General features: G+C 46.1%; 1 protein-coding gene across 1 annotated transcript in view; it reads right to left on the bottom strand.

Annotated features, from left to right (window-relative positions):
* The window catches only part of MYH10 (myosin heavy chain 10), a 108003-nt gene that overhangs the window by 68311 nt on the left and 20148 nt on the right, over positions 1-19544 (bottom strand). The window contains exon 4 of the mRNA XM_018566978.1: positions 13391-13547. Within this exon, the coding sequence (XP_018422480.1) occupies positions 13391-13547 (157 nt within the window). The remainder of the gene's footprint in view (positions 1-13390; positions 13548-19544) is intronic.

Genomic DNA, 19544 nt, shown 5'->3' with positions numbered 1-19544 from the left:
GGAGGGGGGGGGGGGGGGGTTTAAACCTTTCATTTTATTTCCTGCAGTCTGTGCTCTGTTAAGAGAGATTTGCCTCCACTTCCTGTCCCAGAGTTCCAAAAGGAAGTGAGAATTCCCTCTTAGGCAGCTGTCACAGGTACAGCTGCCCCACTGGAAGATTTCCCCTCTATTTCTTGTTTTTGGATTTTCCATCACTTTCAGTCCTGGTGACAGTGGTCACCGGGACCAACCAGCAGAGGTCGACTCTTCCCAGTGTGAACACAGCTCTAAAAATCTGACAGGGGATCTAAGGATCTAATCCTTCCATACCCTAGCCAAACAAACAAATGTGGCTAAAAATGCATTTAAAAAGGAGTTGTGAAGTCCCATCATCTCCTCCCCTGTTATGACATCAGCATTGTAATAGGAATACATACTGGAGGTATTACTGATACTACATAAAAAGGGATTTTATCAAGTAAGCTTTGATGTAGTGAGCGCTACCTTCTCTCTGCCCATCACTTACAACAACTTCCTGGGTTCCCAGTGTGCTTTGCATCTCTTTCCCTGCTGCTTGATGTGATGCAATCTCCATTTCTCAAGACCACATATCCCATCATGCATTGCTTCCAGCAAGCAATAATAAAGTTACATTGTTCAGACGTTGCGTTGTAGTTCAGAAGGCAGGCTCTAGGAGAGTGGCGACACCAGAAAGTTCATATTCACAGGGCTGAGTGAAATGGTGTCAGTGCATTGAGGAAGTCCATCCTATGCCCATCTTCAATATATAAGTTTAGAAACTTCTAGATGGACATGGTGATTATTAGGAGCGGGATAGAACTTATGGGAATTCAATATAGAAATACTAATTTATTTTGAGTTTTGACCATAAATACCCCTTAAATTGAGTGTTTAGAAACAACTAAAAGGTTTCTGAACGAAGTTTCGGTGCTCCTGGAACACTTCCTCTACTTTGGCTGGATTCCTGGAAAACAGAGGAAGCTCCTGGTGAGAGTTGGAGAAAATGTCCGTCTTCAAAGCCACTTTACCAGCTTTTTAAGTAGAACGGATAACAAGAGCACCAAAGGAATGGATCAAAAGAATGTTCATGTATAAAAAAAAACTTTTTGTTTTTTATACAAATCTCCTTCGTCAGGGATAAACAAGTGCAAAAAACCCCAATAATTTGTTTTTACTAATATTTCCCCGAAGGAGAGGGATTTGTAGAACCCCTGAAACGCGTTGGGCATCAACTCTAAACAAATATTTTATAACAACTCATCGCCCTATGGACCAAGTCCTTTGGTGCTGCGTTGTCTGCTGTACTAGAACTTCTCAGCCATCATTTAGTAGGCACTTGAGGTCCAAGAAGTTGCCTAAATGATCTCATCTTACAAGGCTACGATATCAAAACGTATTCAGATCCTAACCCAATTTGTCCTTGGTGGTTCTGGCACCTCAGCAGTCACATATCCAGAGAACAATGATCTTGAACAGGGGTGTTTCAGGAGCCAGGAATTCAGGAGCCAGATGGTGCAATCCAGGAGCCAGCAGGTTTTTCTTTTTAGGATCCAACTCAACGAGCCACAACTAGAGAAAACCTTCACAAGTTAGGTGCCAGCTGTCATTTTTAAGAAGCATTGGCTACCTGGCTCCAGGGATTGGTCCAGCCCTGTCCTATCCCAATCTGACTTAGGCGGTTCTGGGACCTTGGCGGTTACATAACCATGTAGAGTTTGGAGGAGAGGTATCCAGGGCTGCAGGTGGAAGAGAGCGATGATCGTGAAGAACAGGGGTGCACAAATTAATATGGAATTCAGCAGCCAGCTGATCCAATCCAGGAGTGAACAGGTTTTTTTTTTCTTTTTAGGATCCAACTCAACTGGCCACAACTAGAAAAAACCCTCAGGAGGTCCCAGCTGTCATTTTTAAGGCACATTGGCTACCTGGTTCCAGGGATTGGTCCAGCCCTGTCCTATTCCAATTTGACTAAACAAACATTTTATTATACCTCATCATCCTATTGACCAAGTCCTTAGGTACTCCGTTGTCTGCTGTACTACAACTTGCCAGCCAACATTTTGTGGGCACTTGAGGTCCAAGAAGTTGCCTAATCTCACTTACAAGGCTGCAATATCAAAATGTACTCCAGATCCTAACCCAATTTGACCTTAGTGGTTCAAATAACCATGGGGCGATTGGAGGAGAGGTATCCAGGGTTGCAGGTGATTGAGAACATTGATCTTGAGGATCTTCAAGAACGTGAAGAGCTTGCGACATGCCGTGCCAGTGCTACCATCACAGACTGGAATATACAGAGGATCTTTAACATCCTGGCAGCCAATTAAAGTACTGAACGCATCATCGCACACACTGATGATACAGGAGATTAATGAGCCATAAAAGCCGTGAGAACTTGCTGTCAAGAACAGTGCAAAGACACCAAGCCATAAATCCACTGACAGAAAGCTTACCACAGACCATGTGCCAAGACCCCATCCTGGAAGCCATCACCTTTATGGCTGTGATTCAGTGTTTTCCATTTATCCTGAAGACTCGGGTTCCATTAAAAATCAGGATATTGTGTCAAATGAGGAAGTCACCAAATGTTATGTATTTAAAGGGATTAAATGAATGAAAAGACTTCGAATCAAAGTGTGATAAGTCTTTAAATACTCAGGTCACCGAGTAGAATACATTTACACATTCGTTGACTTTCCCCAAAACAGGAAGCAACCATTACACAAGGCCAGTGTTTGACACCCTGACAAACCATGTGCCAGTGTCCTGTCCAGCAACCAAACCAGAATGAAAAACAGCAAGGAAAGCTCCCAATGCATAATGGGAGCCCAGATTATTCTCTGGTCTCAAGAGATGCTAATCCATGACTTGGTTTGGACACCTACTATTTATACAACTACCCTACCCCTAATATCTTTTCCATTTTTGTCCAGCCCCATCTTCCCCATATACAGTACATTTACCCACATTACCTTCCCCATATACATTTACCCTTACCCCCAATATCTTCCCCATATGCATTTATCCTACCGCCAATATCTTCACCAAATGCATTTTCCCTCCTCCAATATCTTCCCCATTTGTGTGCAGCCCCAATCTTCCCCATATACATTTACAGTACTCCCAACATCTTTCTCATTTGTGTGCAGCCTCATCTTCCCCATATACATTTCACCCTACCGCCAGTATCATCCCCATTTTTTTGCAGCCTCATCTTAGCGAAAGATAACAAAAGTAGATGTGAAATACTTTTGTCCAATCTGAACCCTTTTGGCACGTGCATGTGACCAATGCCAAGGCAGAGTGGCTGATATTAACCAGATTATCAACCCTCACGCACCTTATAGGGTATATTTAGTTTCGGTTAAATACATACAAAAGGACTGTTTTAAAATGAGTTTGCCACTTGTCTGGAGAGACTTTAACTGGCCTTAGCTTAACCTGTCTGCTGCTGAAAAAGGACTATTAACCAAATGGTCTCATTACACAGGCCACCTGTAGTCAAGCAGGGGGTGTCTGGTCTATGTGGTCACAACCAGTGTGGCCTACAGACAAGCGTGTGGCCTAATGTAGAAAAGATTCACAACAGATGCGCTTCACAGTTTCTTGTTTTTTAACAAGAACATGAAAATAAATTCATGGCAGATGGAGCATGTGGCAGAATTACCTCACGTAACACTGGGAGAATGATGGGCTGAAGCGGCATGCTAGTCTAGGACAATGTTAAAGTCAGCCAAAACCTTTTATTGATGAGAATGTTGAGGCCCCAATAGATACAGATGCAATGGTGGGCGGGGTGCCCTTAAAGACATATACTGTATGACTGGAAATTATATTTTGATTCTTAAAAGGTTTATTTTACTGGTTGGAGCAGCAAGTAAAAACACCTTTAATGGATTATGTGGCAACTTATGGCCATTTCTTACCGACCCTGGGTGGCTTTAAACATGAATTTGGAGTCCGTCTGTGGGAATTTGTGCCCATTAAGCCAAAATCATTTGTGAGGTCAGGTACTGATGTTGGATGAAAAGACATGGCTGGCAATCAGCATTCCAGTTCATCCCAAAGGTGTTGAGTAGGATTGAGGCCAGGGCTCTGTGAAGGCCACTCGAGTTCCTCCACCACCAAACCATGTCTGTATGGAGCCAGCTTTGAGCACAGGGCACAGTCATGCTGGAACAGAAAAGGGCCTTCACCAAACTGTTACCACAAGACCACGATTGCCTAAAATGTCTTTGTATGCTGTAGTATTAAACAGAACCTTTCAATGGAAACACCGGAACCAATCTTCTCTTGGAAAGAAAAGAAAAAACAAATAGCCTCCACTATATTGCGAATGCAACGACAGGAAATTTTTGAGGAGCCACTATTAGTATTGCTTCCTTCCTGTATTTCAATAAAGACATTAGGAAATTCACCGGTTGGTGCTAAAGTATTCTGAAGTGTGGAGAGTTGGCAGTAATCCTAAAGCTGAATATTGTACTTGAGGTAAGAAGACGACCAGTAGAAGGTAAAATGCGCGAGATAACCAACTGCCTGAGACGATGTTTATAGGAAGCACATTTATGGTCAAGGAGTAGGTAGGGCACTGAACGGATCATACTTGATATTTAATGTACCCCATTGGTTATCAAACATCTGACGCCCAATCCTGGCATCCATCACTCGAAGGTTTATCACAAATCCAAGTGCACTTGGTAGACCTTGCTCAGTGATGCTGTGATAAGACCTGTAGACGGTAAAATGCAAAAGAACCAACTGCCTGAGACGATGTTTGTAGTAAACACTTATGGACTAGGACTAAGTAGGAAACTAAAATAATAACATTGGATATTTAAATGTACCCTACTGGTAATCATAGATATGGGACACCCGATCCTGGTGTCCATCACTTTAAGGTTTGTCACAAATCCAGGCAAGTGCACTTGGTAGACCTTGCTCGGTAATGTTGTGATAGCATATGACCGAAGACATGTAGATGGTAAAATGAAACCGAACCAACTGCCCGAGACGATGTTTGTAGTAAACACGTTTATGGACTAGGACTAGCCAGGGCACTGAACGAATCACGTTGGGATTCTTAATGTACCGTATTGGTGATTAAAAACGTTGGGGGGGGGAGGAGAGAGGAGAGAGAGGAAAGAGAGGAAAGAGAGGAGAGAGAGGAAAGAGAGGAAAGAGAGGGAGGGAGTGATTTCTAAATTGAAAAACTTGCCCTAGAGCAGGGGCATCCCGAGGCCGACCGGGTGACACCCCGCCATGTCATCATCGCGCATGCACGGCCATCTGATCTGATTGGCGCCTGCCGGCGGCCATGTTGGTGATGGACACCGGCAGAGAGGAGGGAACGTTCACCTGGCGCGATGAGGTATGCCGCCGGGTCCCCTCCTCTCTCCTGAGACTGAACAAAGAAGTAGATCACCAGCACTCAATAAAGATGAATATGTCCTTTTTATTGGACAAAGATGTCACAGTGATCCAAAAAGTCGACGTTTCGGGGCCGCGCAGGGTCCCTTCCTCAAGGCGGAAAGACGTGACGTGGGCTTTTTGGATCACCGTGACGTTTTTGTCCAATAAAAAGGACATATTCATCTTTATTATTGAGTGCTGGTGATCTGCTTCTTTGTTCTGTGTTTGCACGGCGCCATCCGTGGTTATAACTGCGAGCAACACTTTGCCTATTGGCCGGGACTGCTGTGAGGTGTGCGGAGGGCTCCTCCATCGATCTACATCTCTCCTGACACTGTCAGGCTCTTGGTCCATGACCGAGTGCCTGACTTTTTAGAGGGGGGTGACACCAAAATGACTGTCAGTCATTTTGGTGTCACCCGGGTGCGGGCCGCACCCCCCTTGTGACGCCACTACCCCAGAGCATACCGAATGTCACTAACTAAGGCCAGGTTGAAGCCATCAACCCAAAAAGTTGGTTCTCCTAGTTGATTTGATTACTCTTAAGGTGCCCATACACCTTACGATTATCGTACAAAACTTTTCGTCCGATGATCGAATAGTCGTACGATTTTCGTACGGCAGCCCCATCCTGCACCGATGATCGCAAGATTAATTTAGCCGTAATTAACGAAAAGCACCTGGACAAAATGCGGTAATTGATTTGCCGTATTTTCATTAGCGCAAGCGCAGTGTAGATCGTACGACTTTTGACGGACGGAAACGCCAGCAACCTTACGACAATCGTACGATCTAGCAAAGTTTTCAAACATGCTTGGCTGCCAAAAGTCGTACGATTGCACAGTACTGTCGGTCGGACACTGCAATGCACACATACGATTATCGGCCGAAAAGTCGATCGCATGCGAAAATCGTAAGGTGTATGGGCACCTTAAGTCTCCCCCAGAGACATACCTCATGTATGGACTTTACTAGGAGGGACTGTAAACTTCACCAGTCATAATCAGCTTCACCCTATCAAATTGCTACAGAACATGTAATAGAGACATTGCTTGGCTGGAGAGGACGCCCACTAAAGACACTTAATACATGAGACCAATTCAGTTTCTGATATGTGGCAATTTTAGACATAGCAAAAGCTTTGCAAAAATAACCACAACAGGAAACTTTTTTGGTCACCATTTTAGCATATGACCGAAGACATGTAGATGGTAAAATGAAACCGAACCAACTGCCCGAGACGATGTTTGTAGTAAACACGTTTATGGACTAGGACTAGCCAGGGCACTGAACGAATCACGTTGGGATTCTTAATGTACCGTATTGGTGATTAAAAACGTGGGGGGGGGGAGGAGAGAGGAGAGAGAGGAAAGAGAGGAAAGAGAGGAGAGAGAGGAAAGAGAGGAAAGAGAGGGAGGGAGTGATTTCTAAATTGAAAAACTTGCCCTAGAGCAGGGGCATCCCGAGGCCGACCGGGTGACACCCCGCCATGTCATCATCGCGCATGCACGGCCATCTGATCTGATTGGCGCCTGCCGGCGGCCATGTTGGTGATGGACACCGGCAGAGAGGAGGGAACGTTCACCTGGCGCGATGAGGTATGCCGCCGGGTCCCCTCCTCTCTCCTGAGACTGAACAAAGAAGTAGATCACCAGCACTCAATAAAGATGAATATGTCCTTTTTATTGGACAAAGATGTCACAGTGATCCAAAAAGTCGACGTTTCGGGGCCGCGCAGGGTCCCTTCCTCAAGGCGGAAAGACGTGACGTGGGCTTTTTGGATCACCGTGACGTTTTTGTCCAATAAAAAGGACATATTCATCTTTATTATTGAGTGCTGGTGATCTGCTTCTTTGTTCTGTGTTTGCACGGCGCCATCCGTGGTTATAACTGCGAGCAACACTTTGCCTATTGGCCGGGACTGCTGTGAGGTGTGCGGAGGGCTCCTCCATCGATCTACATCTCTCCTGACACTGTCAGGCTCTTGGTCCATGACCGAGTGCCTGACTTTTTAGAGGGGGGTGACACCAAAATGACTGTCAGTCATTTTGGTGTCACCCGGGTGCGGGCCGCACCCCCCTTGTGACGCCACTACCCCAGAGCATACCGAATGTCACTAACTAAGGCCAGGTTGAAGCCATCAACCCAAAAAGTTGGTTCTCCTAGTTGATTTGATTACTCTTAAGGTGCCCATACACCTTACGATTATCGTACAAAACTTTTCGTCCGATGATCGAATAGTCGTACGATTTTCGTACGGCAGCCCCATCCTGCACCGATGATCGCAAGATTAATTTAGCCGTAATTAACGAAAAGCACCTGGACAAAATGCGGTAATTGATTTGCCGTATTTTCATTAGCGCAAGCGCAGTGTAGATCGTACGACTTTTGACGGACGGAAACGCCAGCAACCTTACGACAATCGTACGATCTAGCAAAGTTTTCAAACATGCTTGGCTGCCAAAAGTCGTACGATTGCACAGTACTGTCGGTCGGACACTGCAATGCACACATACGATTATCGGCCGAAAAGTCGATCGCATGCGAAAATCGTAAGGTGTATGGGCACCTTAAGTCTCCCCCAGAGACATACCTCATGTATGGACTTTACTAGGAGGGACTGTAAACTTCACCAGTCATAATCAGCTTCACCCTATCAAATTGCTACAGAACATGTAATAGAGACATTGCTTGGCTGGAGAGGACGACCACTGAAGACACTTAATACATGAGACCAATTCAGTTTCTGATATGTGGCAATTTTAGACATAGCAAAAGCTTTGCAAAAATAACCACAACAGGAAACTTTTTTGGTCACCATTTCCCAATATGCAAACAACAAAACAAAACAAAATGGAGGTTGTGACTCCTTGAGAGATTCTGGAAATCCAGTCAAGGAAAAAAAAAAGTTAAAGTGACATTAAACCCTCAGATTTTTTAACATAAACCAATACTGTAATGTGCGCCTTACTGTAATCCATGGTGGTTTCCCTTCTCTTTGCTGCTCTTCCTTTTAAAGCTGTATCTGTTCTCATGCTTGGGGAGAATGTCCCTTTGCAGCTCAGGCCCTCTTCCTGTAGTGCTGGCTCAGGTTACAAGCCTATACAAACGTATACACAGACACCATATATCCATTCCTGAGACAAGGCAGTCTGCTGCAAAACAGAAGTTCTCCCCAAGCATGAGAACAGATACAGCTTTAAAAGGAAGAGCAGCAAAGAGAAGGGAAACCACCATGGATTACAGTAAGGCGCACATTTCAGTATTGGTTTATGTTAAAAAAATCTGAGGGTTTAATGTCACTTTAAGCAAAAACTACAGGGAGGTAGATATTTGTACCAATAATTTCCAATTATAAATGAGGCCTGTCCATCACGGTAATAGAAGCCAGGCAGGTATTTAAGATCATTCCAGAATCCATATCATTCTCTCTCCACGGATCGAGAGACAACACGGCTTCATAAAGCTGAAGCAGACTGGCGATCGATCATAAAGCTGTAACGCTTCCATGTAGCACCGGAGTCTTATCGTTCAGTGGGGGCGAGGACTTCAAAAAGATGCCAGGAAGGCTTTTGTTTGGAAAGCTGCTTTGGATCTGCACAAGCAGGTTGGAAGGATATCAAAACATTTGGACACATTTGGTTCTCATTCTGCAGAGCTTTTAACTTGGATGGGCCCCTTCTCTTTCCTTCTGTCATGGCATAACTCAAGCATGGACAAATTAATAATAAAAAAAAGGTTCTGGAACCGATCCGTCCAATGCAAAAACCAGGAGGCAATTCGAAAGAGATTCTCCAGGAGAAAGAATAGCTACTTAATGATCTACCTACTATGTCATTCCACCAGATCACTCTCCGTGCCCCTAAAAAACAGAGATGGGCCAAACACAGCCGTCACATGGATATTTCCATTGCTCATGGTGGCCAGAGGGAGGGAACCAGGCTTTGGAGCTCCATTACAGGCAGAATTTTTTTTTGATTTTTGTACTCAGCGTAAAATCCTTTGCCCTGCGTTCATTGAAGGACACAGCGAAGATCGGTAGCGGAGGCCAACCCTAGGCTGTTTTTTTTGTTTGTTTTGTGCCTAGTGTCCAACTCCTGCAGGTGACATTATAACCCAATGGTACAAGATTTACTGCTCTTCGCTGAGTCCATCAATTCATGAAAGAGAAACTTTATTTTAAATATTTTCTTACTAGCCACAAAAGGATAAAGACCCAGATATGATCTTTTAAAAAAGGTACTAGTGACATCATCACTGTGCTGTATATAGCCTGTGCAGACAGCAGAGCAGTGGGAGGGACCCAGCAGGCCCCACCTACTACAGGAAACTACAGGAGGGGGCGGAGGCAAGACCAGTCACCCTGCACGTGGAAAGAGAGCAGCAGTGAGCGGTCTTTATTACAGGAGGGGGCGACCAGTCACCCTGCACAAGGGGAGAGAGCGGCAGTGAGCGGTCTTTATTACAGGAAGGGGGGGACCAGCCACCCTGCACAAGGAGTAGTGACTGGTCTTTATTAAAGGAAGCTCCAAGTCTCACATATGACTCTTGTATGCGGACAATATCTGCTTCGATCAACTTTAAAAAGAAGAACTGGTTGTTTTGTCCTATATGAGTAAAACTCACATTGTCTTAAACAAAATACACAAAAGGTGAACAAAAATTCCCATAGTCCTAAAAACATGGCCCCAGCCACACAAAACGGGCTCCTCCATCGTGTGCGGTAACCTGAATCCTTCAACACGCGAGACTCTACGTGAGCTCCTGGCTGTGTCCTCATTTCTTGGCTTACGGTCATGGATGAGCAACGGGGGACATATGCAGTAATAAGTCATACTAAGTACCAAAAGTCAGGATGGAGTTGGCCTTAAAAAGAGGATTATGGTCATATTCCGGATTACAAGACGCGATGTGAGACACCACCACCGTCCGGAGGAGAAGCTGGTCTGTACCAGCAGCTCAGCGATGTGGAATTCACAGAACCGGTCCTCCGATAACTAACCCGTTCATGAGCAGAGATCGTTCAAAACTCACTTCAGAGCACACAGTGTGCAGTGAAATCAGAGGAAGCAACTTCCGTCTGGAAGAGGAGCCGGTACAACCGTGCAAGACTGAAGGGAAGGCCGGAGTTCAGCTTCCGGAGTCTTCAATTGCAATTAAGACTCCCAAAAATAATTTTTGGGAGAGAGCACAAGTAGATCTGAAGCACCGGTCGGTATTTGTAGCACATTCTCCGTGCAGCTTGCCCATTGAAGGTACAGTGTATTCCTCAGCGGTGTAGATGTTCCTGGCTAGGCGCAGGAAGGGTTAAGCCAGGTCGCGCGGCCTGAAGACAATGGCTGCCAAACACCGCCAGACATTACAATCACTGCGAGGTGGGGGAGTCTGGAAGGAAGTGAAGGGAAGTGGTCAGGAGGCTGGCGGAGGGGGCAAATGCTTGGGTCTGGCCGTGTGTGACCTCGCACTGCCCGTCTGCTGAGCCTCTTCGCCGGTCAATGGGCTGAACCCAGCGACCATCCAGTGGGCAGCGCTGGTAACCTCTCAGCGCTCTATTCTCCTCGGGTTTTGATTAGAATCTGGCTGGCTGCACTCCAGGAAAGGGGCGAGCTGTGAAAAAGGCCAAATCACGTCACGCGGAAATGGCCATTATAGCGCGTCTGGGTTCCTGTAGTCACCCGGTGATGAATGGAGGTCTAACAGCCTCCAAACTGCCTCCCACTCCCATGGCAAAGGCCAGCGTTAACTCTTTACAGACTTAAACCCTGACTGGATGACATTTAATCCACCAAAGCACTGTGTGTCATGAACACTGTTCTTGTGGTCACCTTTCATTCATCCATTGTTACATCTCAGTGCCGCTAATCTCCAGCAGCCTCTTCCTGTCTACAGACACTCCAGCGATGGCTGCATGGCAGTCCGTAGGATGGGTTACTGGATGGTGACAACAGTGGGCCATGTCTGCGTAACAGGTTTAAATGGAAACTTGTATCTCCATCAAAAGCCCGTGTGACAGGGTGACAACACAGGAGAGCATTTGGGAGACAGGGTGTTGTCACCCCATAACAGGAAGTGCCTGCTGCCCGGCCAATCAGGAAGCCGGGCACCGTGTAATGACTCCAGTATCAGTAGCGTTTGGGCAAGTACAAGCACCCAGCTTCCGGATTGATCGGGAAGCCGGCCAATGAAGAAGCCAGGCGGCAAGTCATTACCGCCCCACGGCTTCCTGACTGGCCAGAAAGCCGGCTCCATGCTTCCTCGTCATCTGGTGACCAGGGAGCATGGAGGCGGCTTCCCGGCTAATCAGGAGGCTTCCTTAATGGGACTTCCGGTATCGATATTTGGCATCGGCGAGTGAAAAAAAAACGGCGCATCCCTACTTGTAATCCTATCACCCCCATGTAACGGAGATGGAGTCCAGCCTGGGTGACCATCCATGGCTCCCTCCATAGACACAGTGTATAAGTGAGCGTGGTCACCCTAGGACAGGAAGTGTGTTAATGGCAGGATCACCAGGTGAAAATATAATTAAACTTCAGATTTGAAACAACTGAAATGTTTATTCTGTATATTTATTACGTTTTGCTCAACTTTAATACTTTACGAAATTGCTGCAAAGTGTACAATACAAAATCGGTCTCCTCCAGCTTCATCGGAGAGCGAGCGGAGACCCCTCTTCATCACACACCTCTGTATACTCCTCATGACACACACACACACACACACACACACACACTTCAGCAGCCGGTTTCCTGAATTATCTTCCGAACGTACAAATGAGGGCAACATAAAACCGCAGATGTTGGACGTCTCTCGTTCCAGAAAACTAAAAGCTGTTTACAGAAAGGGAAAGCTACACATCCACGTCCCATAAACACTGGCGGCTCTCTGTAAACTGTCTGGCGTGCTAACTCTGAATGATGTTCCAGGGACAAGGACCAGACCTCGGGAAGTAACACAAACCAGGATACGCATTACAGACAGATCGGTATTTTAAGTAGGCAATTAAAGCGACCTCACAAGAGTTGTCTGCTTACACCAGAAGACCGAAGTGTATCCAAACCCAAAAACAAATGTCATATATTGCAGCCTACCGGTCCTCAGATGTGGCCGCTGCATTGGTTTTCTTTTTTTCATTTTCACCTGGTGATCCTGCCATTAAAAACACACTTCCTGTCCTTGAGTGACAACGCTCACTTCTCCACTGTATCTATGGAGGGGGTTAGGTTGGTCACCCAGGGTGGACTGTTAAAAGGTCTCCTTCTCCATTACATGGGTAGGATTTCCAGTTTACAGAAGGAAGATAACGCTGAGATTCCAATTCAGCTCTCGGGAAGTGACATGACAAGGATGCTGCATTCCTGGCGGGATCAAAAAGCATTTTCTGCACTTGCTGAAAATGTTCTTAGCCTGGAGAAAAGCAATGCAGCCGTCACATCTAAGGTCTGATAAGCTGCAATATCTTACTTTGTGATTTTCGTGGAGTTCCTCTCTAAATGATATCTAATTCCAAAAACAACAAAAAAAAAAAAACTTACCCTTGCAGTGCCCCACACTGAAAGGGTTAATTGCGCCTTTTGTCTGGGTGGCTCAAATGAAGATTTACTCACCCAATCCTCCGTCCTGCTGCTAGACCGATCCCTGCAGCCTCTTCTTTCCCGGGCCTCGGTGGTCTAATTTCACTCACCTCATAGGTCTCCTTTAAGCAGACCCCCAATCTGGTGGCACTTACTATGAAATTATCATCTTGAGCTCCAAGTCAGGGCTTAATCTACTGCCCCCCCTTCAAGGATCCCCAAAGCATGGAGATCAGTTGCCAAAAAGGAACCATGTGCACTGCAATGTGGTCAAGCCATCGACTCCCAAACTTCCTTTGCGTCACCTGGACACCATCTACACAGCAAGAGACAATTGTATTTACCATGTTCATATAAAGGAAGTTTAATCGGGAACATGCGTGTAACATATCATCCCCCCGGCTCACCTTGCAGCATGCAGCGGTAGGCGGACTCCGATATGGCGTAGATGTGTGGCGGCATCTCATGGCGTTTCTTGCCGCGGTACATCTCGATGATATTCTCCGAGTAGATGGGGAGGTTCTTGTAGGGGTTGATCACCACGCAGAACAAGCCGGAGTACGTCTAGACAGCAAGACAGAAAATAACTGTAATTAAAAGATCACCAATGAAGCTGAACCTAATAGTACAGTCAATGGATAATGTAATCAGAGCAGAGATGACATCCGCAATAAAAGAAAAAAAGCAACGTAATTAGGAGATCCGAAGCGTCAAGAGTAGATAACGGTTGCTGGATCAGCATGGCGGCACACATGGCTGCAGAATCTGATTCTCAGTATTGGGAGATGGTGAAAAGAAAAAGAATTTTAGAGAGATGCCAAAAAGGAACGTAAAGAGGCCCGGTCACCTTCCCCATGCAATGCAAAGTGACAGTGTCTCCCCAAAGGGCCCACAGACCCCCTCTACTCACCTTATCCATCATCCCTCAAAGCTTCTTGCATCATCACAGCCAGCACTGAAATCAGAGGTCGGCGTCCAGAGGGAGCGGTGTCATCACTCCCCCAGTCATGCGACAGTGCTCGGGCCTAGCAATTGGCCAGCTGTGGAGGAGGAGGAAGAAGCATTGAGCAAGCTCTGATAAGGCGAGTATATGAGGTTCGGGGATGCCCTTTGCAGAGACAATGTCACTCTACCCTGCATAGGTGACAAAGTTTCTTTAAACTAGGGTTAAGCAACCTTTGCACTCCAGTTGGCACTTAAGTTTCAAGGCAGGGCTTAATCTACTGCCTCCGCCTCCCAGGATCCCCAATGCATGGAGCTCAGTGGCCAATAAGGAAGCATTTGCACTGATGGAATGCAAATCCCATCATGCCTCTGCGAGCTATTCCTCTAGCTGCGAGTCTTGCAATGTCTCACTCCAATGAGTCTTGCAATGGGACATTCCACAACAGATGGAGTGCCTTGGTTGCCTACCCATGCTTTAAACCAGGGCTGGACAAATTCTAGGAGCCAGGTCACCATGGCTCCTTAAAATTTACAGCTGGTGCCCAACGTTTGAGGTTTTTTCTAGTTGTTGTCCATGGAGTTGGCGCCTAAAAAATCCTGCTACAGTCCATGTACCCATTGCACTCCTGACCGCTCATCCATCAAGATAACATGGGTGCTCAGTAGTCAATGGTCATCGCCACAGTGATGCAAAAGAATGTGGACACCGGCACTCCAACAGCAGGTAGAATACGTCTATTTTTTTGCATTTATTGACATACATGCAAAAAATTAGCATAGCACACTAAGTGCGACGTTTCGGGGTCACACAGGATCCCCTTCATCAGTTAGAACAAGTGAGAATGCAAGTGAAAAGAACACAAGTTATATATACACACCACATCTTGTGAGCAGACCTATCACAGAGCCTGCAGTGACCCCGTGATGTCATCATGATGTCATACTCCCACCATAATTCAAATCAAAACAGGTATTAGCAAGTCAAAAGACAAAATGCATAAAGATAAGTGTGGTTAACATGTATGGCTTAAGTGAGATGCGGCGATACCTTAAATACTTGTGTGATCTTAAGGTATTTAAGCATCTCAATTAAGCCATACATGTTAACCACACTTATCTTTATGCATTTTGTCTTTTGACTGATCACTGGGGGAGAGGTGACTGAGGAAATGCTTCCTCCTGCCTGCAGCAGACTGATCACTGGGCAAGGGGAGACTGAGGAAATGCTTCCTCCTGCCTGCAGCAGACTGATCACTGGGCAAGGGGAGACTGAGGAAATGCTTCCTCCTGCCTGCAGCAGACTGATGACATCATCTCAGCCTAGGCAGTCACTAACTGGAGCTCAGGGGGTGATTTTCAACTATGAAAGGCGGAGCCTTTATGAAAAGTGATCACTGTTGTATTATGTATTGTGACATGTTCGGGGTTTATTCCACTTTAACTACTAGATATGTTTCTAAGGAATACCGCAATGCAGGGACCCCGTACTTGGCACAATACAGTGCAGGGTCGGACCAATTTATCAACAGCTCAGCTCCTCCGGAGAATAATGGGCGCCCGGCTCCTGCTGACGGAATTTGGTGTGAATTTTCTAGTGTTTACTCAGAAAATTCCTCGTCCATCACGAAAGGCCTCAACGCTCACTCTGCGAGTTCTGTGGGAAAGTTCCGAAGGATCCGGGTCTTCATTCCGGGGGTCGGGCAAGCTGCACGGCGCATACTTTATTCCCTGGTGAACGGCTTTGGTTTTGACATGGTGACAGGCGAGATACAATACAGCTGCGGGGCAGAAGGCAAACACTGCGTTTCTGCGAGAGGACTGCTCACTGGCCTGCAGCCATGATCATTATTAGGTGTCTCAGTAGAAACGCATTTTCATTGGCCTGTGCCCGATTCCACGAAACGTAAAAATGAGCACAAGGTTCCTCTCTCCTGCAAAAGGTTGTGGGTTAAAAGAGATCTGCCATCATGGCTTCATATAAATATTATTAATGTGTTAAATATTAAAAAATGTGATTCTATGCATAATTTGTAGTTACGTTTATCTATGGGGGCAGCCATATTAGACCATTAAAAATCCAGGCCCCGCATCCTGCTTTACGGTGCTACACAGAGGTTCTGCTTTGCTGCATCTTCTAACAATGACCATACGCTGGAACATGAGGTGGAGAAGAGGACTTCAGGTCAGGGTGCCATGCCAACTGACTAGCTCTGCCTGCACGTCAGTTCCCCAGGCCTCTTAGATCAGGCGTGGGCAAATCAATATGGAATTCAGGAGCCAGTAGGTTTTTAAGAGCCCGGTCCACCTTTCCTTTGGTGAACCGCCACGCTGTTCAGCCACCAGAGGGAAAGTGCTATACATGGCTTACTTTCCTCAGTCCCAGCAGCCAGAGAAGCTGGGGAGCTCGGGTAAAGGAAGTAATATGCTGCTGGAGATGAGTTAAAAGCCAATTCTGAGCCATATTCTTTTCTTCGGAAAAAAGTATTGCCAGGCAGCCACTCCTCCGCTCCACCAAGTGTTGTCACCCAGTATTTCTTTTCGCCACTAGTTGTCCTCAGTTATCTGGGTTGAGGGACACGCCATTCAGTGCAAAAAACTGAAGACATACTGTGAGTGCAGTGCGTCATGGACACGCCCCTGAGGGGTGTCACCATGGCTCTCTGCACTCACAGTGTAATGATGAAAAGAGCAGGTCTAATCTTATGCCACTCTCTGCATTAAGAAGAGCTAACAACAGCTAGAAGATCGAAGAGGACCATTAACATCACGTGACCAGCCAAACCAAGTTGGGCTTTAAAGCGACATTAAACCCTCAGATTTTTTTAACATAAAACAATACTGTAATGTGCGCCGTACTGTAATCCATGGTTGTTTCCCTTCTCTTTGCTGCTCTTCCTTTTAAATCTGCTCATGCTTGGGGACAACTTCTGTTTTGCAGCAGACTGCCTTGTCTCAGGAATGGATACACGGTGTCTGTGTATCCATTTGTATAGCCTTGTAACCTGAGCCAGCACTACAGGAAGAGGCCCTGAGCTGAAAAGGGAAGTTCTCCCCAAGCATGAGAAGACATGAGGATTTAAAAGGAAGAGCAGCAAAGAGAAGGGAAACAACCATGGATAACAGTAAGGTACACATTACAGTATTGGTTTATGTTAAAAAATCTGGGGGTTTAATGTCACTTTAAGTGTCCCTCTTTCTTTACCCTACATGGGCAATGCAAAGGATCATGTTAAAGAGACATGGAACAAGTAATTCAGCTGACAAAGAAAAATGTTCAGTAGCCGGGGACAAATAATCCATTGGCTATCCGACACCTGGCATTGGTTCATCTCCGTTGTAAAAATAGCATCAAATTGGACCATTTTCCATTCCAATTGACGAGTGCATTCAAATTGGCTGCTGTTCACACATAATTTTCCATTCCATCAATTTGTTTTAATCTCTATAACCCCAATGGATCCTGGCAGTCTTACAGGAAGTCACGGTTCTCTGCCACCATAGCAGTCCACCCTGCAGCAGCGGCATCTAGACACTCGCCGAGGGTGGAACGACGGCGGTTTATGACATGTTTAATTTGTCGCTCGTTAATGTTACAAGCCGAGTCATCCTTGCTCATGCTGCCATCGTGAGACGGCCAATTAGCGAGGAATTCCTGTTCTGGAAACTCCAGGCCTTTGTGCCGTACGGCACTTTGCAAGCGTTATGCAAAATGGAAACACGTGTTTATCCTTTAACAGCTTTCTCAACGACAATGTACGGGGAAGAGGGACGATGAAATGGTGGAAGCAGCTGTCGGGGCCAGGTGTGCAGACAAGGTCCATGGTGAGGACCATTGTACGAGTGCACACGTGTGGAAGAGATGGAGGGGGCCATGGGGGATCTGAAAATAATACATGGGAGAAATGGCAGGATATAAGAACTGCATGGCAAGCATCACGTAATCCAAAACCCTTAACCCTTACCTGACCAAATATATGGGTACCTGTTCCTTCATGGCCAAAGTGATTACCTGGCAGGCTTCAATTATTATTATTTGTAACATAGAACCTACATGGAGAGGAGAATCACTATGCAACAGTTGGAGCAGAACCATTTAAAGTGTCCTTGCACTAAAAACGTAGCTAAAGCAGATCCCTGTAATCGAAGAAACTATTCCCAACACTCCAGTAGCCCATTTGTCCTAGTTCTCCCCATTCCAGCAGTACAGCCTCAACCAGTCTCTTGGGCATTTAACATTTCTGGGAGTGTCAAATGCCTGTGTGTCCCCCCACCTTGTGCCATGAAGTCTTCATCCAACTCCTGCATCACCACAGGTCTCAGCAATGACGTAGGGGGTCGGGCGATGTTACCACAGCCAAGCAGTCTTATAGAGGCTACAGAGCTGGAACGGAGGGGTGGTGGGAGAGAGGAACTGCCCAATATGGGACCATAGGGTGTCTCGTTCTGCAGGGACTCTTTTTTTACAGGATGTTTATGCAATGGCAGATGTTTTTCCTTCCTCCATCATAGCGGACACCAAAATACTAACAGTTAGCTGGTGGTCGAGTGTTGAGGCAGTTGTGATGTCACCCCCTCTATAACGTGACCGTGTTCAGGCTTAGAAAGTGGCTGCCAGGCCAAAGCGCTGCATTATGAGGCAGGCCATAAGGCTCACCCATACCCAGAAGCACCAGCTTTTTACCACTGGCTGAAGCAGGAGCAGCAAGGGAGCATAAAAGCTGCTCCTTACACAGAAACCACATTTTAGCTTCTTCAAACTATTCCAGAAAAAAAAAAAAAGAATTTTGCAAAAATGTGTGTCTTTTTCCTTTCTTCTGCTGTATTCGAAAGAAGTCACCCCATCAATCTGCCAGATCTAACACTCAGGGGAGAAAGAGGGCACTGCCAGGCAACCATTTAAATATGCAAGCCCAGGACATCCCAAAACTTCTGGAGGCTGGAGAGGTGAACAAGACACAAATACACTAGAGGGGTCATGGGGAAGTGCTCGTTTACCCAAAATTGCAGGGCATCTTCCTCCCTTTAGTATTTCAATACACTAGAGGGGTCATGGGGAAGTGCTCGTTTACCCAAAATTGCAGGGCATCTTCCTCCCTTTAGTATTTCAATACACTAGAGGGGTCATGGGGAAGTGCTCGTTTACCCAAAATTGCAGGGCATCTTCCTCCCTTTAGTATTTCAATACACTAGAGGGGTCATGGGGAAGTGCTCGTTTACCCAAAATTGCAGGGCATCTTCCTCCCTTTAAGATTTCAATCTACTAAACGGTTTACAAAAAACAAATGAAAAAATTGCAGATGTGCAAACTGCCGAGTCCGTCATCGACGAGGTATGAAGAGCAAGCTGATCGACCTTCTAAGACAAAGCTGAACTTATTCTGTGAATTTCCACAATACTTATTTGAGTAAGGGCCCCTAAAAAAAGAAAAATTTGAACAAAGAGATTTGAGTCGTCCCTAATGAATGAGTTGTGCAGAAAGAGAAATAAACACATACTCAATCTGGAATGTGTATTCTGTGGCCGGAGAGGAGAGAAGCGGTGTATCAGCGAGAGGAATGCTGGAATGCACAGTACCCTGGCTCCGCTCCAAGGACACAAACCACATGGCAGCTCACC

Source organism: Nanorana parkeri, unplaced genomic scaffold (genome assembly GCF_000935625.1).
Source record: "Nanorana parkeri isolate BGI_ZX_2015 unplaced genomic scaffold, ASM93562v1 scaffold994, whole genome shotgun sequence".
In the NCBI taxonomy this organism is placed as follows: Eukaryota; Metazoa; Chordata; class Amphibia; order Anura; family Dicroglossidae; genus Nanorana; species Nanorana parkeri.
The sequence above is the reverse complement of the archived record's forward strand: the minus strand, read 5'-3'. Positions and strand labels throughout refer to the sequence as shown.